Raw genomic sequence first — 22,894 nt, forward strand, 5'->3', positions numbered from 1 at the left:
CGATTTTTCACAATAAAATTCCCCAAAAATATGTAAAAACACATTTTTCTGAAATAACTGTTGTAGTATGATTATCAGGTGACCCTTGTTGTGTAGCATGATTTTGGTGAGTATACAGTGTATAATATTAACACTATTGACGATTTTTCACAATAAAATTCCCCAAAAATATGCAAACTTTTTTTTTTCCTGAAATAACTGTTGTAGTATAATTATCAGGTGACCATTGTTGTGTAGCATGATTTTGGTGAGTATACAATGTATAATATTAACGCTATTGACGATTTTTCACAATAATATTCCCCAAAAATATGCAAAAAGATTTTTTTTCTGAAATGACTATTGTAATACAATTATCAGGTGACCCTTGTTGTGTAGCATGATTTTGGTCGACCTACACTGTATAATGTTAACGCTATTGACGATATTTCACAATAAAATTCCCCAAAAATATGCAAAAACACATTTTTTTGAAATGACTGTTGTAGTATGATTATCAGGTGACCCTTGTTGTGTAGCATGATTTTGGTCATCCTACACTGTATAATATTAACACTATTGACGATATTTCAAAATAAAATTCCCCAAAAATATGCAAACTTTTTTTTTTCCTGAAATCACTGTTGTAGTATGATTATCAGGTGACCCTTGTTGTGTAGCATGATTTTGGTGAGTATACAGTGTATAATATTAACGCTATTGACGATTTTTCACAATAAAATTATGCTATTTACTATAGCATAATGATGGATCTGGTAGGAGCACATTTGGTCATTTGCAATAATGTGTGATTATAGAAGATAATCATTTGTGATTATAAATTATTGAATTAAGAAATTATTAATACTAATAAGTCAAACGGGGTACCACCCGGAAACAAATAACCAAAGAATGGAGCAGTCTCATGCACTTAATAGTTCACTTACAGCTGCTAACATCTGGGATGTCAGCACCAAGGGGACAGTGAGGGTTTAAGTCCGAGCTCTGACTCCATCAATCAGCTACCTACCACAATAAATGTGCACAATTATGACTAATGATGCTCGATATTGGCTTTTCTGCTGATATCCGATATTCCGATATTATACAACTCTTAATTTCCGATACCGATATATTCAGGCTTTTTACACCAAAACTGTTACTGGTAACAACATAACATATCTCCTATTGTGGAATTAAGACATTATGCCTAATTGTATTGTGATGCTCCACTGGATGCAAATATAAATGCAACATGGCTTTCTACATGTAAACACTGTCTGTGCAAAATGTAGCAAGATGGCATACGTGATCTGGTGAGATGACATCAAATGAGACCTAAGATGGCGGGCATGACTTTGGGGAGGAAGTCACGTCACACAAGACCCAAAATGAAGGATGGAGCCGCAGCATTTGGGTTAACAAAGTCAAGATAGCACTGACTGGTGGTCTCTGCACTCACTCAGTTCACCTCAACACGTGTTTTCTGATTACAGATAAAGGGCAGCGCGGTGCTGTGTCAAAGAGGGACAAGGAGGAAAGCTGACCCTCGGCAGAATCCCATGACCGTAAATGGAGAGCAGTGGTTACTTCGTCCACAGAGATACATGCATATATACGGTTGCACCAGTCTCTCCTTTGAATCCAGTAATTTGTGTTCGGTTGAACATGGAGGTGAAGTCTCAGCTCATCCAACGAGGGGAGTCTACAAACTCAACGACAAAAAGTAAGCCCTGTTTCCACTGCAGGAACTTCCGGGTAATTTTACGGGGCCGGGGCTGTTGGTGCGTGTCTCCATAGCAGGAACCTCACCCGAAGGGCAATATCCCAGAACTTTTACAGGCGCTAAACAAGTCCCTGCCTCGGGGTAGGTACTCCGTTCGGCCCTGAAAAACTCGAGGTTTACTCGGTGCTGATTGGGTATACTCAAAGGGAGATGTGGCGTCAACAGAAAGCGCTAAGATAAGCAGCATTTTTAAAACCCAGCAGAAGAAGAACAGTAGTAGAAAGCATCTACACCGCCTGAAAGAAGCTCATAGCGTCCACCGCCATGAACACGGACACACAAACCAGAGACGCTGCAACTACCTCAACTCCTTCAATGTTTACCTTTATCGTTGTCATTCTCTTTGATACTTTTTTAGATACCTTACCCGAAATTGCTCCTGTTGCTGCGCCAACGGTGTATGAATGTGTATGAATGGTCGGTCTCCTCCTGATGAGCAGGTTGGCACAATGCGTGGTAGCCCCTGTCATCAGTGTATGATTGTGTGTGAATGGGTGAATGAGACATGTAATGTAAAAGAGCTTTGAAGTTAATAAAGCGTCATAACGACTAGAAAAGCCCTATATAAGTACAGTCCATTCATTAAGTCCAGTCATTATAACTGCTTTTGTTAGACGACATATTGCCTTGTTGTTTGAAGAACATTTTATACCAATGATATAATGATAATATAAAAGTGTCATAATGAATGGGTTTGGAGAGTGCGTGCTACGCTTCAGTAAAAAAACGCAGACTGCCATTATGGGCTGGGACGGAGTTATTTACCTTTAATTCCATATAAGCAACGGCACTTGCTTCTGCAGTTTCCACTCAGCACATGCACAGTGGGGAATGGAGGCAACTACTTGCTTAGCCAATGTGACATGGTTGGGCCCAACAATACCTTTAATAGTGGCTAACTTTTGCAGCTAATATTCCTGGCAGTGTAATGTAGCTTCATGTTATGTAATAGCCAAAGTTAGTAGCTAGTTTTACATTTTCTTCCTATTAACATTTGATTTGTGATGTCCCACGCTGTTCATTGGACACAGGGCGAGGGGTTGCGAGCCGAGCTCGCTAACATCATCGTGTTTTTCCGATAACTTAAGATCAAAAAGTCAAATTATTAAAATCATTCATCCAGTTAAAATATATAGTTCAGCTACACCAAAATCTAAAAAGTGTATTGTAAAAATGTGGCTTAATACTGGGTAAAAAAAGTACATTTTTCACAGCTTCTGGTGGACACAACACAACAGGTGACACTATTAAACAGAATTCTACCTTGGTTAAAATTATGGATTTCTCTGTGGGTTTGAAACTTGTTGAAAACATTTGTGATAATGTAAGTTCACAACTCAACAAAATATATAACATAGGTCTAGTTGTTTTTTAGGCATTTTAATGCAGAAACTTACATATTGGGCCTTAAAGATGGCCATCATGCTTTCATAATGTTGCATCATACATCATCTCAGTTTGTAATGAATGAGCACCCTGGTGATAAAACCAGCTATATAAGACGGGAACCCAGAAAGATATCTTCTTAGCTGGAGATAAACTACCAACAACAACCGGGGAGTCAAAGCAGGTATTTCAAAATTACAAATAGTATTTCTCAAATTCAAATAAGCTTTATAACATTGACAGATGATTACAGATAAATATATAATATGCTTATACAATAAAGTTTTCTTCTTTGTGTAATATCAATCTCTAATCAAAGTCAAGACATAATTAACTTTCACTTAAGTTTTTATTTAGCTTGTTTTAATCTTTTCTGGAACTTCAACATCTAGTAAAGTCAAAAATGTTTATATAACTTATCATTGTCATCTCTGATTTTTGTTATTGCAGGCTGATGGAAAACTACACCTACAACAGCTTCACACTCCAGCTCGAGGGGTTAAATATCCCAAAGGATTCTGTCTACCCTGTCTTTCTCTTCTTTTTTTTCTCCTATATTTTAATAATGTTTTTGAATATTGGCATTGCATGTCTGGTCTTTATTGACAAGAACCTCCACCAGCCCATGTATCTCCTTTTTTGCAACTTGCCAGTCAATGATATTGTTGGAAATTCAATCATGGTGCCCCGTTTGCTTATAGATATGTTGCTGCCTCCCTCTGAACGCATCATCAGTTATTATGAATGTGTGATTCAAGCTTTCGCCACGCACATGTTTGCTACAACTGCTCACACTGTGCTCATGATTATGGCCTTTGACAGATATGTTGCTATCTGCGATCCTCTACGCTATGCTGCTATCATGACCAAAAAAGTGGTGATCAAACTGACAGTTTCTGCCTGGGGAGTTTCCTTTGTTACGGTTGGGATTCTGCTCGGTCTGACCATACGGCTGAACCGATGCAGGACTCTGATCATGAATCCTTACTGTGACAATCCCTCCATATTTAAACTCTCCTGTGACAGTGTGTTTATTAATAATGTCTATGGCCTCACTTTCACTGTAGTGTTACTTACATCTTCTATAGGCAGCATAGTTCTCACCTATACTAAGATAACAGTGATTTGTCTGACTAGTAAGAACAAGTCTTTGAACAATAAGGCCTTGAAGACCTGCAGCACTCATCTTGTTGTGTATCTGATAATGCTGCTAAGTGGAATGATAGTCATTTTGCTGCATCGCTTCCCACAGTACTCTGACTACAGGAAGCTCTCTGCAATTCTGTTTCATATCATCCCTGGCAGCCTGAACCCACTAATATATGGGGTGCAGTCTGCAGAAATCTGCAAATCCTTGTCAAAATTATTCAGATCTAAACCAGTTATGCCTTTTAGTTGAGAAATTCAAATGTAGTGGTTACATGTGGAGACAACACAATTGCAGATAGTGAAAAAAATTCCTTACTTTTATTCCACATTTTAATATTTGTTTATAGCCAATGGTGTGACTCATGACAAATAGGTGTTTTTCATGAATTCCACTCACTGAAGCTGAATGTTTTAATCAAAATGTCAGAAAATCATACTTTCCAATGTTTCCCCTACCATTATATTCGGGGACGCACAACAGAAGTCATGTAAGGTCACTTTTCCTATAGAACAGGTCTAGAACATTTCACTCTACATCGTTGTGCATTTACAATTCTCCTCTCCTCTCTGTTTTGTAAAGGGCCTCGACACCCACAGCCACACACAGAGAGAGAGAGAGCAGAGGAGAATATGTGTCATCATCCCAAACGGAAAATATCTCCATTTTTTATATGCAAACAACCACAAACTATGGCCAGTGGTGAGTTTAGTATGAACTCTGCTGTGGTAGAGTAGTAGCCCACCTGCTGCACCCCCGCGCAATTAATGCAATTTTTCAATCACGTTAATTGCGGTGCTCTCTGACTCACTGACTGTCACAGATTGCTGCTGTAATCGACCTCTGTAAACTGTGCACAGTGCATAGCATGAGTTGGTATGTCATGAGTCGTCCTGCTGTTTTCATATTCCTGCACTGTCTACACACATTGTTTCCTTCCAGTAACACATTTTGATAGGGGCGACATGGGCAGCCGATCAGGGCGGCACTGGGCACACGCACCAAAAGACAAAAAGATTGGTTTTCTATCGCTCATTTGCACATTATGTTTTCTTTTCTAATGTCAGCGTGTGGATCATTAAGCTTGTTGTTCTAGTTTGTGAACTGACAGAAGTAGGAGATAGGAAGAGGGGCAGCAGCAGGTTGATCTCAGGTCTCTACACTGAAAGCCTGAAGTAGGAGGAGCGGAGGAATGTAGTGCGCCTAATGATGCAAACAATTAGAATGAGTCACAGTACTAAATGAACCACAATTTATAAGTGTGTTGTTTTATTTGAAATAAATATATAAATAAATAAATATATTATTATAAATATATATACATTATAATTATTGTTCTGTTGTTTTAAAAAAGTGTTTTGTTCTAATTATTGTTATTAAATAAAATATGTTAAGACTCATAAATATGATTCCTTTAACTGTTTGTTTGGGTGCAAATGCTCTGTAATAGGAGCCACGGGGAAGGGAGGGGAGAGGAGAGGAGAGGACCCCCCCCCCCAAAGCAGTACACCTAGGGGAAACACTGCTTTCTCTCACTTAAATACAAATAAATTGTTTTTTGTTTGTAAGCTCCTAATTTTTAGTATAATATCTGAGTGATATTTATGACATCATGTGCTGAAATACTTTTTCGAAGGTGCTGCTTTCTGTTTCTGCTCTCCTCTCCAAATTACAAAGTGCTTCACAAGGCAGCAAAATACACAAATCATAAAATAATAATTGTGTCATAAAAGAGAACAAATCAGGGAAGGTTTTCTGTTGAAAGTATTTTTTAAGAAGGAACTTAAGAGATTACTGATTCAGGCAGATCTTTCCACAGCCAGTAAGTTAACAAAATGGAGCACTCTCAAGTTCAACAATAAGAAATAAATGGTTCTTAAGGCTAGTTTGGACAATGAAGAAGATGTGAATGTTCATCCATACACAGATGTTGGACTCATAACTCATCATTTTGATCCAACCAAGTGTCCAAAGGACCAGAAACAAACAAAGATTTAAGAAGAGTATTGAAATGTAATTATACAATAACACAGCATTAAAACCTGCAGCACTAATTTGCTGCTAGCACCATGTAACACTGTTTCTATTTATGTCCTCTCCATCAAAATACACAAAGATAGACAGTGAATAAACTATGTAAATGTTCAAAAATACACCATAACTCAATCATTCATGATCTATATTTTGCCCAAAGTTGATATAAATTTCTTACCAGGTTTCAAATATAAATAAACAGTAAAACAATTGAGTCAGTCTGAAACTGAAAATGTAACCTCTTGATAAATGTGAGTACTGTAGAATTGAGATGACTTGTAATAATGTCAAACTGAAAAGTCCTGTTTAAAACCATCACAGGTTACAGGTCAGTGCTCATGTCTACTATCAACTATCATACATGATGGAGTTGCACAGTGTGATGTACTATCAGGACCAACTTTGGTGTGTTGTCTGTGCAAATTAATCAAAGTGATTCACTGCACTTGCATAGTGTGCATATTGAAAATTAAGAACATTCTTCAGCAGATTATTTTCTGACTGGAATCAGTTCAGATAAATTATGAACCAGGACCACTGCAGATTAGACATTTGATCATTTCCAGTCTCATACTGTACACAGCATACTGTACCTGGTTTCAGCCACTTCTTTATATGGTGCTTCTCCCCCAAGAGGTGTGCACAGCAGGTAAGTGCAGGCCTCCATCACTCCCTCCTCCAGGACTGGCAGCTGCAGTCCTGTGCAGGTGGTTGATGATGTCTGACCTCCACAGCTTCAGTTCCTCCACTCCCTCTCCTTCATGCCTGCATCTTAAGCCTACCTGGACCTGTTTCAGGCAGAAACTATATGATGAAAAGAAAATGTTAAACATACAAAGTCAGTTAAACTAAACTACAAATATCAGCATACAAACGTTCAACAACATGCCAGGCATTACAGAGATGGTTTGTCCCTACTGAACACAACACTATTTAAAAAAGATGTGGGATAAGCTTGGGAAGCTTTTGACATGATTTTGTGGCATCATCAGGTGCTGAGCAGTCACACAATATTTATTAGCTGGTTCCTGACATCTCTACCTGCTCTTGAATTAAACAGAAAGCTTTAAACTGCAAATATTCATCTGCCTTTTTTGAGAACAACTCTCATCTTACACAGTTTTACATAAAACAGCAGCTAACGTTCAATAACTATGTAACAAGACACCAGGATCCTGCGTTAGATAACTGAAGTGAAGAACAGTTACCGCATTTACAAAATAGGAAGCTAACATGTTAGGTAACATTAACTAAAATTAGCATTATCCTTCATCTGCCGGTGGTTTTACAGGTTAGTTAAACTGGCCTAACATCCTATGCCTCTCTATTCAAGCCAGCAGGTAGACTGATTTGGAAGTTAAAAAACACTAGAAACAAAAAACTTACCAGCTTACTTACTTACAGCCCTGCAGCTTGATATAAAGCTGATGAGGCAGATGTGCACACTGGAGGAACCGCACCAGTCATCAGTCTCATACAGTCCCGGTTTCAACATCCCATCCTGAACTTCATCATAATGCAAATAACACAACCTTCCTGTCTAAAATGAGTCCACAAACAACTCTGTTCTTCCGTTACACATCCAAAAAACTGCTGCTTTTCCTGTGAAGAAAGTGGACTGCCTGCACAAACATAATTATTCACAGTGATGAAAAATGATTAAATATAAAACAAATTAACTAAATGATGAGTATTCAAACGTATTACTTAGACTCATTACTGTACAGAGTACTGTAGCTGGGACAGAGAGACCGACTCCTTCCTGTTAGATAGGCAATGTTGTTTTAAGGGTGCTGCTCAAAATGCTAACTTTTCTCTCTTCATTTCTGCTTTTACGTCGCATTAAACTAATAAAATCATACATTAATCCTACAAGATCATTTTCATGATGCACAAATGTAAATCCTGAATATCCAAAATATTCAACCTGCTCTTTGTTAAACTGTATTCCCATAAACTTTATAACATATTAGGTATGTCATAGATATATATATATATTATTAATTACATTTCATCATGATTGAAATAGACATACAGGATGGTAGACTGGACTGAACAGGCCTCTAATTACACGTCCCCCCCCCCCCCCCAAAGACAGCCTCAACTATGCATTATTATCATGGACTGTTACACAAAAAAAAAGGACAGACCGTTACCGTGGGATTTGACCATCGCTGTCTTGGATTTGAATGTCGCCATCTTTAATTTTTGCAGCCAGAAATGACCATATGTGGATGGAAGGATGGAGCTGACTCTAGCAGTTGCTGCTAGCTTGGTTGCTTGGTTAACTGTTACCAGTGAAAAACATGCGGAAAACCATTCAAACAAATTGTACTTACCAGAAAAACTGAATGACCGACACCTTAGAGGGTCTTTGAATACAACAAAATGCTGAACAACACTTTGTCAGAAGATGTAAATGTTACAATTAAATTATTAATTTATTAACTTAAAACACACTGTGAAATGGCGATGGCTATGCTCTGTGAATCTGGGGCCCCTCATGGTTATATTATGTTATCAGTGCAGGACTAATCACAAGTTAACCAAGCCCTAAAGCATACGCTGCTTTATCGTCTATTTTACTCGAAACGGGACCATAATTCTAAAAATGAACATCATGCTATATCAAAAAAGACTTTAAACTAGTGATTGAGACCATAAACTCATTATTAAAGTGTTCACTAAGGTAATGAATGAAATGAGAAGCAGGGTAATTTTCTCATAGATACCTACAATCAGACTTTTTTCAAACAGCAGAGTCTCCCCCTGCTGGACATTAGAAAGAATGCAGGTTTAAAGTTCTTCTGGCAAGTCCACTACTCTGCCTGATTGGCTTACCCTGATATTCTTCTCTAACTCTAACCAACCTCACTCCTCATTCAGAGGCAGATTAGGGCAGGTGTTGCCAAGAAAAGGTCAGCCTGAACTTTCCCTTAACTATCTAATATTTATCTTTTTTTCACTGGCATTTTTAAGTGACATAATTCCTAAATGACACTGGAGTATCTAGCTAAAGTACCACTTGATGATGAATGATTTCAAACTGACTTGCTGTCTAGATTCTGTAGCGTGGCCATGCTGCATACTGGTGGTGCTTTTAATATTGTAAGACGTCACAGATTGCACCACAGTCTTACTAAAGAGAGAATCTGTATGTATGGGCGCTTTGTGTCAAAAGAAAATTACCCATTAAATAACTGCAAATGTATTTCTAATTTTATGTTCTTACCTGCTCATCTCTCCTGCCTGCTGGACCGCCGGCCTCACTGTCTCTCACTGTGAGGAAACCACATAGTCTAGTAAAACAATAGTCAAACACTTCTTTAAGACAACTCTTACATGCTTCTTTCAGCTTGCTCAACAGTGTCTGCTTGCCACAGCATTTTAACTCTTTTGCAGGGTATTTGCACATTTTTAAAGTACAAATTCAATGACTTTTAAGAGCTTTTTAGGGAAAAAATAATACCATTACTGTGGCAAAAGAATACAACAAATTAAAATACTGTATACACATTACTGATATAATAATGAAAAGCACAACATTAAGTTATGTTATCATTTATACATGGGTAACTTTATGTATTTATTCTGTGTAAAGCTTTTCTCCTCCGTCATAACAAGAAACATTTATTGTGTTAAAACTGCTCAGCAAACAGTGGAGGAGGAAGTATTTCAATCCTTTACTCGTGTAAAAATACTAATGTCACCTCAGTAAGTCTGAATTACGATATTGTACGTTTTTAAAGTAAGTACGTGACTGTTGTACTCATGCATAATATATTATGAGTCATATAATAATGCAAAAGCAGGATTTTGCTGTTGTGGTGGGTTAAAAGGACTGCAACTAATGATTAGTTTTATTACAGTTCCATATAGTTATTTTTTACTTGAATAAGTTGATTGGTTGGTTTATGTAAAATAATCAGAAAATAATGATAATAATGATAAATAACATAAATCCAACACATATAGTTTTGCTCATTAACTCTGACCCAGCTCAACTCAAATTTAAAGATTCAACTCCTACAATTACAGACATTTGAATACCTTGAATATCAAAAACTAAATTTATGACTTTTTAAGGATCCTGGTTGACTGCATTACCTCCTCTCCCTCTCTGGTCACCATGTCTGCCTGCTGCTACGTTCATCTTCTTCAATCTGATGAAATATAATAAAGATACAACTCAGAAATAGTAGTTGTATCATAGCATGTAGCTCCAGTAGCGCGGCTAATGGCTAATGTTATCCTAGCTTGCTTACAGTTAAGCTAACATAGCATGACCCAGCAGAAAATAAGACTTTCAGTTATATAACTCCACAACATAGCTGTAGCTGTAGCTGTAGCATACATCCTCTTTTTTGTTGTTGACCAACCAATTAATCTAAAATTGTTGTTTGGTCTTTTGTTTCTCCTCTTTTCATTCAGTATGTCTGTATCCGTGGTGTACTTTCTTACTCTCTTGAGCTAACACTGAGCTAGCATGAGTTGCCAAAAACTGGCTTCATAAATTGCTAAATTACACAAAATTACGACCACTCAACATCCTCACCAAACACTTACTGTGGTTACTTGGATCTTATCTCAGTATACAAGGCAAATAAAACGCACTTTTACCCATAAAACAAAACTATAAAAGATATTAAAAGAGCTTAACTCCTAACCTACCACAGTCAGTGAACGCAGCACACTGGGCTCTGGTGCGTTCAAGTTCACACACAAAATAACTTCACCATGTGGGTCAATTTACCTTATTGTAGTGTGTGAACTAGCAGATCATTTTCTCGAGATCTCAAGATAACGAAAGAAATATTTAGCAATGAACCAGCACATGTATTCATCCATCAGGGAGCATAATCATACATTATACCACTTAACTACAATTAGCCACTAGGTGTCAGTATTCCATGTACAACAGTGGTATGAGGACCATGAATGCTATGTTATGTACAAACATTACTAAGGTGACTTGAGCTCTTTCAAAGCACTTTAAATTTTAATCTTTCATTTGCACTCTATGTCCTTTTAATGATTTTAAAGCAAATCATTATTTTATGCTGCAATCTTATATTTAATGCTCTATTATAGTATTTTATTTCTCTCTCTTTCTATGTTTCTGTACTTTGTTTTCATTATTAGTGTGTGTGTGTGTGGGGGGGGGGGGGGTGTATGTATGTGTTTACTATGATTGGGTTGTATTTTTATTTCTCAAATTCCATGTTTTTTTCAATTTTTTCTGTTAAATGTTTCTTTTATGTAAAGCACATTGAGTTGCCACTGTGTATGAAATGCGCTATATAAATAAAACTGCCTTGTCTTGCCTTGAGACTAAGGCGTAAGTATATCAAAGATTACAACACATTGTTCTTAGAGGAGAAAGGTTGTGATTGTGGATGTTTATGTTTGTGTTTGTATTTCTGGAGCATTTTGTATACAGTTTATTTGTTTAGCATGGACACGTGTGATGGAAATCTCAGGCTTATCATATCAGAGTCATTATCTCGAGATCTCAAATGAATTAGATCGTTTTCTCGGGAAAACAAAGTTTCGTTATCTTGAGATCTCGAGAAAATTATCCCGTTATTTCGGGAAAACGGTAGTTAATTTCTAGATAAATAACTCGAGATCTTGAGAAAAACAGTGAAATTAACTCGTTATCACCTGAAAACTGTAAAAATGTATGAATACATGGCCCTTCAGGACTTCTGTAGAATCTGTAGTTTCACAGACACACTTTTCTAACTTGTGTGTGAAACCGTTAAGAGTAATATAAAATATATAGTATTTAGTGTGACCTCCCCTTACACTTGAGCAATAGCAGGAACCTCTCTTAAACCTAAATGGAACCTTATGTAATAATAATACTTGATAATTCATGTTAAATTTTGTGTACATAGTTCCTGTATTTTCTGTTTGTATGATGGTGCTGGCTTAAGACTTTTGCACAGTACTATATATTGAAGTGGAGAAGTACAGTTGTGTGTAACTAACTGTGTAACTATGGAAAAATACATTCTGCTCTCTGATGTCATAACGCACCAGCACTGTGTGAATAATAATGGACTAAGACAAAGCAGTAATTTGAATATGTTGTATTAAATCATAATGAATAATAAACTGATGACACATCCATATAAGATGACAAAAAGGCGTTTTTCATGTGATTCTGCCTAACACATTTGTTGACAGTTGTCATTAACCTCATGAAGATTACATAATGTTTTCCAATGTAATGATAGATGCTTCCCCTGTGGATATCATGCTCATAAAAGACACTTACATGAAAAAGATTGTGTAGAGTAGGCCTGAAGAAGAGCCGAAGACTGTAGCATTAGACAGAAAGGTTATTATTGACTTACTGATCTAACATCATTTTTTCCTTAGCTGATTTCTACATGTGACTTAGTGACTTACAGAACTGTGTAATTGGAATAGAACTAGTTATAACAGGGCTTTGTTTTTAAGGACAGAATGATGAGAGTCAATTTTCAGCCTTACACTTGCGAGGAAAATTTGACCATTGATTAAATGACCATATTATTTGATGGATTCTTATTAGATTACGCATGTCTGAAATGTGTTTGGTGGCAAAGTACTTTAAATCACAAGATCAACAAATCAGCACTGGCTTTTTTGTTTTTGTGAACATTTTGCAATCCATACATGTACGGTAGAGTATGTGGTCAGTTTATCCTCTGGTTTGTATTGGTGGTCAAATAACTTCAGCTGGAACAGATACACCCCTAGTGTAGGTGGCAGTGATGGAGTAGTGAATAATGGTAGCAGTGATAGAGAAATAACAATTATTTTACCTTACAGAGATGTTTAGTATTGTGTAAGTAAAATCAGAATGAGTTTCCCCTTCAGCATCACTTCTGTTGATGCAGCAATAATTTGCCATTTTTGTAAGGACTCATTCTTCACTACTTTTACTTTCATGTCCACTCATTCACTAGTGTATACGTTATATATAATTAATGGCAACTTTTTCCATTGTGTTGTATTTCTAAGTGAGTAAAGGTTGGGTTGGTTGGGGATTTTGTTGTTGTTGTTGTTAGTTAATCTACTGAGACTTAAATGTGCAATAGAAACTCCACACTATTCAAGATTATCATCTGAAATTCTATATCTTCCTCTTTCATTTAGAATTTAAGTTTGTTATAGTTTCAGTTTCAATGCGGTATGTATGTCATTCATGATTGTCCTCCTCTTTATTTTATTTTTGTTCAGCTCAGATGGAAAACTATACATACAACAGCCTAACTCTTCAGCTCGAGGGGTTAAGGATCACCAAGTACCCCGTCTTCTTATTCCTGCTCTTGGCCTATGTATTCATCATGATTACCAATGTGGGCATTGTGCTTTTGATATGGACAGAGAGAAGCCTCCACCAGCCGATGTATCTGCTCTTCTGTAACCTGCTGATTAATGGTATCATGGGGAACTCTTTCCTCGTTCCCCGGTTGCTTGCAGACATCCATGTGCCTCCCTCTGAGCGCTTCATTCACTACTATGAGTGTGTGATGCAAGCGTTCATCATACACATGTTTGGGACCACTTCACACACTGTGCTCATGATTATGGCCTTTGACAGATATGTTGCCATCTGCAATCCACTGAGGTATACTACCATAATGACTGACAAAATGGTGATCAAGCTGACAGTTTCTGCCTGGGGAGTGGCCTTTGTGTTGGTTGGGATCCTGCTCGGTCTGACCATACGGCTGAACCGATGCAGGACTCTGATCATGAATCCTTACTGTGACAATCCTTCTCTGTTTAAACTCTCCTGCGATAATGTGTTCATCAATAACATCTATGGTCTTACTTTCACTGTAGTCCTGCTCTCATCCTCTATTGGCAGTATAATTCTTACTTATTTTAAAATCGCAGCATCCTGTCTAACTAGTAAGAGCAAGTCTTTGAACAGCAAAGCCCTGAAGACCTGCAGCACTCATCTGTGTTTGTATCTGCTCATGCTTCTCAGTGGGATGATCCCCATCATCCTTCATCGCTTCCCCCAGCTAGAAGAGTACGGGAAGATTTCAGCCATTCTCTTTCACGTTGTTCCTGGCAGTCTCAACCCCATCATCTATGGGCTGCAGTCCCAAGAAATACACAAATGTTTGTCAAATATTTTACATCTTAGAAAAATAAAGCCATCCTTTTAGTTTGCAATTATGAAAAGTAATATTATGGGAAAACTTGGATGTACCCTCTAATGTAAAAGAACATTTTTTTCTTTTTTATTGAAAGAATTATAGAATTTACAGAGGGAAAGCTGGGTATCTTTTTATTTGTGTGTGAATTATGACATTAGTTTTTAAGTGATTTAATAGTTTTCTTAACTATGTGAGGGAGGTATTTCTCAGCTACTGAACTCATCCAAGTGATCTAGTATTACTAATGTTTTTTAATGTTCTTTTTGTACAGAAAATGTTCTCAGAAAAAAGATGGAAATATATGCTAAGAGACTGTGACATATCAAGAGCATAAATTATTGTTACTTCTGAAAGAATTCCCATGTTTGGTTTAATGCAATAGAAAACTCTCCCTTGTATATTTTGTGTCTGCATGATTGATAAAACAACATGAACGTCATCAAGTTAATGTAATTCAGCATTTTTCAGACTGCTTTCTGAATATTTAGCCTGGTGTAGTGAACACTGCATGTGTGGTATACATATATATAATATATAATAATAAAGCATATTATTGTCATACAATACAGAAAATGCAAATTTCTGATTATCTGGGGCCACTAACTCTGAATAGGCCTAAAATGTCATAATACAAAGAAAACTTAAAAGATAATGGAACAACAATGAAATGGCACCATTGAAATTCTCCAAAAATATGATTTGTTTTTATAGTATGATGACATTTTAGTCATAAAAACAATAATTAAACAGCAATATTTATATAAATATCAGTAATAATAACAGTGATGTTTAATTATTGATTGCACAAGCTTTGTGTGCAGCTGAAAACTTCAATTACTATCAAACTATCAAATAAAATTAGGGTTATATATATTGTAACTGTGTATCACCATATCTGAATATGTGAAATCATTTTGTATAAATACATTCAAATGTTAGAATATGTAAAATATGTCTGAACAAATAGATTTAATCTTTGAATTAAGAACGAGATCTGTAGCTGTGCATGACGTTTTGTGAACAAATGTAAAAGATTTGTACAAATAATTTACAATATTTCAGTGCATAAAGATGATTTGCACAGGTTTGCAGTTACACATCTGTTTACAGGTGAAAAAGAGTCCACATCCAACTCAATTGTATGTGTGAAACCAAAGTTTACAACTACACCCTTAGAAATAGGGTGTAGGATATTAGGATATTCAATAAACCTTTATTGCTTGGAGAGTTCCTGGAGGAACCTTTAACAGCTAAATTTAGAGGAGAGGTTACTGGAAAAACCTTCAATAACTCAAAGGGATCCATGCAGCATGTGCATCATTTTGATATGGCAATGTATGGCGCTCACCATACTCTGGCTTCCAGTTAAAAGTTAAAATTAATGTGAAATACGTTTTTTATCTGTGATGTTATCTGCTCCAATAACTCAAAATCCTCCCAGTTCCTCATCACTTTTAGGAAACCCCACCACCCAGTAGATGGCATTGCAGTTGAACAGGAAATAGAGGTTGCTTTGCACAAAACTGTTACCTCTTTTCAATTGTTACTTTTCAACAGCTGTAAATGGCCTTAACAGAAATTCTGTTGTGCCAGTAGGCAATTGTTTAAAAGGCAATTGAACTTTAGGTTCTACAGCTACAGTATCAGGACACATTATATGGCCAAATACCTTTTAAGTCTCTTTCACCAAAGTTCAGTATAGGCCTTACTTTACACCTGTGGGTGATGAAGTGTAGATACAAAAGTGTCACTTACTCTACAGTGTTTTTATACATTTTTCTAGCTTTAGTTAGCTAATCAGATTGGTGATTCTATTGCAGCCAACCTTCGAAGTAACAAGACTGACAGCAAGACAGTGTATATAAAAGTCTGTCAGCCAGAGCATAGACCATCTAAGCTGAATTTGGGGGCAAACTTTTCATGCAGTCAGATGTTAAAGAACCAACAACTCTCAGTGATAAACGTGCTGTACATGAATGGGTAGAAATGACACACAACCAGCCACAAGAGATATTAGCTGGGCTAATGGGAAAAGCAAACGTTGTAGTCATGGTCAATCTACGCCCCAACTCCTACAGCAATATGAACAGAATTCTTACTCTAATCAACCTCAGATAATAACACATCAGAATGTGCAGGTTGCAGTCCCTGCACTCGACCCACCATGACAATTCACTCTCAGGCTTTTCCAGGCAAAGAAATGCCATGTCTGAGGTGACATTTGTCAGTACGCAATGACGCACTGCAGGAGGGAGAAATTCAGTCACGCTTAGCACTCGGGCATTGGAGGAGGGACAGCAAGAGACATGGACAGAACCAAATGGGTCAGAGTGATGACAGTCACAGTCAACTTTTCAGAAACTAGAACACCCACACTTGATGAGGGTAAGTGTGAAAAGGGGACAAGATACCGTCAGTGAAGACAAGAGCCTCTTTACAGTGACTGTGTTCAGCTGTGCCAGAAGGATACCAGGTTGTGGTTCAGGAATCTGCAGAGGTCTGCTTTCTGTGAGTTGTTCTATGCCCAGGTTGTGGTGAATGAGAAGGTTGAGCTGAGGGCCATGATAGACTCAGGATCCATAGCTTGCATTTTAAATAAGGTGAAAGAGCATAGACTGAGAACTTGTTTTGGGAGAACTTCAATCATGCTAACTGGCTGTGAAGAAAAATAAACCTAGCCGACATGTATGTATGACTTGACACTTAACATTTATGGAGTGAAATGCATTGTCTCAGTTCTAGTAGTACAATGTTCGGAAAATGAGCTAATCATTGGCTTAAACGTCCTTAAACACATCATGTGTGTCATGAAAAGCAATGATGTGTACTGGAGGCTCATATCTTCAGAGTGCAAGAATTGGTTTCCTGATTTTGAGTACTTAGACATGATGTCATGCATCAATAGATGGAGGGGAGGCCAAGTAACCAACAAAATTGGCACTGTGAAGTTGCCACATGCTGTTATGCTACTTCCTCTGCGTGAACACCTGGTTTAGGTACAACTGCCCAGCAGCATACCAATGTCTCCTGGCAGGGCAGAACCAGACCAAGAAACATTCTTGTTGGGTAAGTGATCATACCTATGTGGAGAGATCAGTGGTTGCCCCTGAAGATAACCAATCCCCACTCAAAACTAATCACTGTGAAGCGTCACAGATGAATCACCATGTCATGTTTGTGCATCACATTCATCTGACGGACAATTGCCTGTTCCGCATGCCATACAGGAGAGTTCTCTCTGCCCACTCCCAACAGCTCTGGCAAGTCTTCACAGACATGAAAAAGGGGACGCAAAACTTGTAGCTCGTACCCTACTGGAAAGTATTAAGACCTCAATGCCAATGCAGCTTGTTTGCATTGACTTCTGGTCAGAGAGGACAGATACAAGCACCCTGTGGATAGACTTGTTGTGACGGACCACATAATAAAGAAGCAGACTGCCAAGAAGATTGCTAGAAAGTTGTGGGACAATGTTTTCTGTGTGTATGGTTTCCCTGAGCATATTCATGTGGATCAGGGAGCCAGCTTTGAGAGTGAAATTGTGTCTGAACTGTTAGAGCTGTCTGATGTAGCCAAGTCTCATACCACTGCCTACCACCCAATGTGTAATGGTGGCACTGAGCTGTTCAACTGAACCCTCAGTGTTTGGAATTTATTCATCAGACTTATTTAATTGTTACACAAATATTGACTACATGTGTAAAGCATAAATTAGCTTCATGAAGAGATCAACGTCAATGGACAGTGTTTTGGTGAGTGAGTTAAAGATAAAAGTATCAAATTCAGAAATCTGCAGAGGTCTGCTTTTAGTGAGTTGTGAGTTTCAGTGAGTTCATTGAGACTCCCCTAAAGGAGTCCTTAAGTCATAGATTTCCAATTTAAATTCAACTTTGATATATTTTATATTTAGTTTGTATCATTTGTAAACCATGGTTAAATAGTCACTGTTCTTTAAGGAAACAATTATTAAATGGAGAGATCAACTCAATCTTAAATTACCAATATGTAGAAGTAGGATTCCCCATGATTTCCCCAAACTAATGTTAATATTTTATGTTGACTGTTTTTGTATAATTGTAGTATATTCTAGGTAAGGCTGTACCGATAGTAAGAGATCATTTTGAAAATGATCAGACATGTTGCAGTTAACCACGCTAAATAATATAACTGATGACATCTAGAATATAATCCTTAAATTGTTTTTTTCATGTACTTCCCCCTACCTTTCATTAATCTCTTTAAGATTACGTAATATTTTCCTATGTAATGATGTATGCTTCCCCTGTGGATATCATGCTCATAAAAGACACTTACATGAAAAAGATTGTGTAGAGTAGGCCTGAAGAAGAGCCGAAGACTGTAGCATTAGACAGAAAGGTTATTATTGTCTTACTGATCCTACATCATTTTTTCCTTAGCTGATTTCTACATGTGACTTAGTGACTTACAGAACTGTGTAATTGGAATAGAACTAGTTATAACAGGGCTTTGTTTTTAAGGACAGAATGATGAGAGTCAATTTTCAGCCTTACACTTGCAAGGAAAATTTGACAATTGATTAAATGAACATATTATTTGATGGATTCTTATTAGATTACGCATGTCTGAAATGTGTTTGGTAAAATAGTTTAAATCACAAGATAGGATATGAAACAAATCTGCACTGACTTTTTTGTTTTTGTGAACATTTTGCAATTCATACATGTACTGTAGAGTATGTGGTCAGTTTATCCTCTGGTTTGTATTGTATTTAGAATTTAAGTTTGTAATAGTTTCAGTTACACTGCTGTATGTATGTCATTCATGATTTTTTCCTCCTCTCTATTTTATTTTTGTTCAGCTCAGATGGAAAACTATACATACAACAGCCTCACTCTTCAGCTCGAGGGGTTAAGGATCACCAAGACTAACAAGTACCCTGTTTTCTTATTCCTGCTCTTGGCCTATGTATTCATCATAATTACCAATGTGGGCATTGTGCTTTTGATATGGACAGAGAGAAGCCTCCACCAGCCGATGTATCTGCTCTTCTGTAACCTGTCGATTAATGATGTCATGGGGAACTCTCTCCTCATTCCCCGGGCGCTTATAGACATCTATGTGCCTCCTTCTAAGCGCTTCATTCACTACTATGAGTGTGTGATGCAAGCGTTCACCTCACACATGTTTGGCACTAACGCACACACTGTACTCATGATTATGGCCTTTGACAGATATGTTGCCATCTGCAATCCACTGAGGTATACTACCATAATGACTGACAAAATGGTGATCAAGCTGACAGTTTCTGCCTGGGGAGTGGCCTTTGTGTTGGTTGGGATTCTGCTCGGTCTGACCATACGGCTGAACCGATGCAGGACTCTGATCACAAATCCTTACTGTGACAATGCCTCTCTGTTTAAACTCTCCTGCGAGAGAGTGGTCATCAATAACATCTATGGTCTTACTTTCACTGTAGTCCTGCTCTCATCCTCTATTGGCAGTATAATTCTTACTTATTCTAAAATCACAGCATCCTGTCTAACTAGTAAGAGCAAGTCTTTGAACAGCAAAGCCCTGAAGACCTGCAGCACTCATCTGTGTTTGTATCTGCTCATGCTTCTCAGTGGCATGATCGTCATCATTCTTCATCGCTTCCCTCAGTATGCAGAATACGGGAAGATTTCAGGCCTTCTCTTCCACATTGTTCCCGGCGGTCTTAACCCCATCATCTATGGGCTGCAGTCCCAAGAAATACACAAATGTTTGTCAAATATTTTACATCTTAGAAAAATAAAGCCATTATTGTAGTTAGTCATTATGAAAAGTAATACTATGGAAAAACATCCATTCTAATGTAAGCGAAAAATACTCATTGAAAGAATTAAAGAATTTAAAGAGGGAAAGTTGCATATCTTTTCATTTGTGTGTGAATTCTAATCATTTTCATAAGCCTTTGGAACTCTCTCCCATCAGACATTCACATTTCTGACTCTGTCTCCACCTTCAAATCCCATCTGAAAATGCACTTATTCTGAGTGGCATACTCTGTCTCACACTAACTATGTAATCCTTTCCATTCTTATTTATCCTTCATCTTTGCAAAATGATACTAAATTCCACATCAATGTTAGCTGATTTATATTGTTTAATGTGCTGTTTTTGTTTTATGTGTGTCTCTTGTATGTCATTGTTGAAGTGATTAAATGGAAGTGTGTATCTGTGACCAGACATCCCAAACACTAATCAGGCCTATAATGTCATTGTACAAACAAACAGGGAACAATGAAATGGCACCACTGAAATTCTTGAAAAGTATAATTTGCTTTAGATGATTTGATAATGTTTTCGGTCATAAAACAATAATTATAAAGCAATATTTGTATAAATGATAATAATTATAATAGTGATGTTTAATTATTGATTGCACACACTTTGCAGTGTGTAGCTCAAAACTTAAAGTACTATAATATCATATAAATCATATTAAATACATATACTACTATATATAGTAGCTGTCTGTCACCATATTTGAATGTGTGAAAATGTTTAATATCAATACATCAAAATGTGTGTTTTGATCATAGACTGTATATAAGAAATGGACGTAACATCCGTGACGTCACCCATTGGTTTGTGGACTGCTGCTCGGAGGCCAATAGTATCGGATCTGAGCAGCGCCATCTTGAAAATTTCAGGTGCATGCCGGGAAAAATAAAAACACAGATTCTACTTATATGGGCATCAGGAGGAGCATGAGGCGCCCTCCTGAACCTGTCAATCAATCAACCTGTCAATCACGACGTAGCCACGTACTAATGCATACCCTGCTTTATCGTCACATATAAAATCAGGGAGGCCAAAATGTCCCAAATGAACATCATACTGCATTGAAGAAGGCTTTAAACTAGCGATTGAGACCATAAACACATTTTGAAAACGTTTACTGAGGTTAGAAATCAAGTGAGAAGTTGGTGAATTCTCCATTGACTTGTATAGAGACGGAAGTCCTTTTGACACCAAAACGGTCGCCCCCTGGTGGCCTTTTGATAGAATGCAGTTTTAAGTTACTTCTGCGTTGGCCTCATTTCAGAGGACCGGAACTCTCCGCCTGGTTTTGATCAAATGAATTCAAATGTTTAAATATGTAAAAGATATCTGAACAAATACAATTTCTAAAGGCTCAGGTAGGGTACCAAGAGAAAACTGGCTCAACATGAGTTGTGGGTGAAGGACACCAGTGTAAAGGGCACTTTGGGGTTATAGATTCTCTTACGGACTCGACTTCATCAGTAAAATAAGATGAACACATTTCACTCTGAACATCACTCTCAGCGGGGGCCGGATTCACCAGCTGATCAATAGTCTGAAATTAAAATCTAGGGTCATGCTGATGGACAGGAATAAGTTATTAAAGTTCTGAAGTTCTAATTGGTCTTTCTCCAAATACAATCACTGAAAACTGCCCCAGTGCATGATGGAGATCCCAATCTCATATAGCCAACAGAACTACAATGGTTTGCAGAAAGCAGAGGGGTGATCCTGAGGTCCCAAACCTGGGCCTTCCCTTCATCTGCATCTTAAGATCCTGTTCAAGAAAATCACAAGCAGAATTGGAGAAGAGGGACAGCCCAAGCAGAGCCCAATACCCACTGAAAACATGCTTGACTTCCTGCTGAGAATCAAGACACAGCATTGACTTTGGTTATATGGGATTTCTCCCTCAGCACCCGCCAAAGGCACCACAAGGTAACACTTTGCAGACCATCGCCAAGGCCACAAAACACAAAGACAGGATACATAAAAATGGACTCTGACACACCCATCTTAAGATCAAATTACCTTCCAAGCTGCAATCCTTTCATTTATTTTGATGGTAACTGCCTGCTGCTGGGTAACCAAGACAGGCATACCTGGAGTCATCAACCTGGTTATGCTAACCAAGTTAGCTGTTACGACAAACTATAACCACAAAACTCCGGAGAAAACTGTCGGTGTGAAACAAGTTCACGGCCATTTCCTGCAGTCTATCTGTCCGCACTCCTGAACCTGTGAATCAATCAACCTGTCAATCACGACGTAGCCACGCCCTAATGCATACCCTGCTTTATCGTCACATATAAAATCAGGGAGGCCAAAATGTCCCAAATGAACATCATACTGCATTGAAGAAGGCTTTAAACTAGCGATTGAGATCATAAACACATTTTGAAAACGTTTACTGAGGTTAGAAATCAAGTGAGAAGTTGGCGAATTCTCCATTGACTTGTATAGAGACGGAAGTCCCTTTGACACCAAAACGGTCGCCCCCTGGTGGCCTTTTGATAGAATGCAGTTTTAAGTTACTTCTGCGTTAGCCTCATTTCAGAGGACCGGAACTCCCCACCTGGGTGTAATGGAGGTCATGTTCTGATGAAA

General features: G+C 37.7%; 3 protein-coding genes across 3 annotated transcripts; all 3 read left to right on the forward strand.

Annotated features, from left to right (window-relative positions):
• The first annotated feature begins 3,584 nt into the window (after positions 1 to 3,584).
• On the forward strand, positions 3,585 to 4,550 carry LOC133993960 (putative gustatory receptor clone PTE03). Its single transcript, XM_062433104.1, has one exon. The coding sequence runs from the start codon at positions 3,606 to 3,608 to the stop codon at positions 4,548 to 4,550; it is 945 nt and encodes a 314-aa protein (XP_062289088.1). The 5' UTR covers positions 3,585 to 3,605.
• Positions 4,551 to 13,570: 9,020 nt separating this feature from the next.
• LOC133993578 (putative olfactory receptor 52L2) lies at positions 13,571 to 18,131 on the forward strand. The gene is made up of 5 exons (XM_062432568.1): positions 13,571 to 13,913; positions 14,043 to 14,459; positions 16,951 to 17,005; positions 17,494 to 17,563; positions 18,015 to 18,131. Exons 1-5 carry the CDS (start codon positions 13,571 to 13,573, stop codon positions 18,129 to 18,131), a joined length of 1,002 nt encoding a protein of 333 aa, XP_062288552.1.
• A 1,211-nt stretch (positions 18,132 to 19,342) lies between these two features.
• Positions 19,343 to 20,287, forward strand: LOC133993923 (putative gustatory receptor clone PTE03). The gene has a single exon (XM_062433062.1). It carries the CDS (start codon positions 19,343 to 19,345, stop codon positions 20,285 to 20,287), a length of 945 nt encoding a protein of 314 aa, XP_062289046.1.
• The last annotated feature ends 2,607 nt before the right edge of the window (positions 20,288 to 22,894 follow it).

Source organism: Scomber scombrus, chromosome 14, assembly GCF_963691925.1.
Source record: "Scomber scombrus chromosome 14, fScoSco1.1, whole genome shotgun sequence".
Taxonomy (NCBI): Eukaryota; Metazoa; Chordata; class Actinopteri; order Scombriformes; family Scombridae; genus Scomber; species Scomber scombrus.

Excerpts from the sequence above, each read along its gene's own strand:
- LOC133993960 (XM_062433104.1), top strand. The coding sequence starts at position 3,606 with ATGGAAAACTACACCTACAACAGCTTCACACTCCAGCTCGAGGGGTTA.
- LOC133993578 (XM_062432568.1), top strand. The coding sequence starts at position 13,571 with ATGGAAAACTATACATACAACAGCCTAACTCTTCAGCTCGAGGGGTTA. Across the intron at positions 17,006-17,493 it reads TCTGCAGAGGTCTGCTTTCT|GTACAACTGCCCAGCAGCAT; the intron begins GTGAGTTGTTCT and ends CACCTGGTTTAG. Across the intron at positions 17,564-18,014 it reads CCAAGAAACATTCTTGTTGG|GGAGCCAGCTTTGAGAGTGA; the intron begins GTAAGTGATCAT and ends CATGTGGATCAG.
- LOC133993923 (XM_062433062.1), top strand. The coding sequence starts at position 19,343 with ATGGAAAACTATACATACAACAGCCTCACTCTTCAGCTCGAGGGGTTA.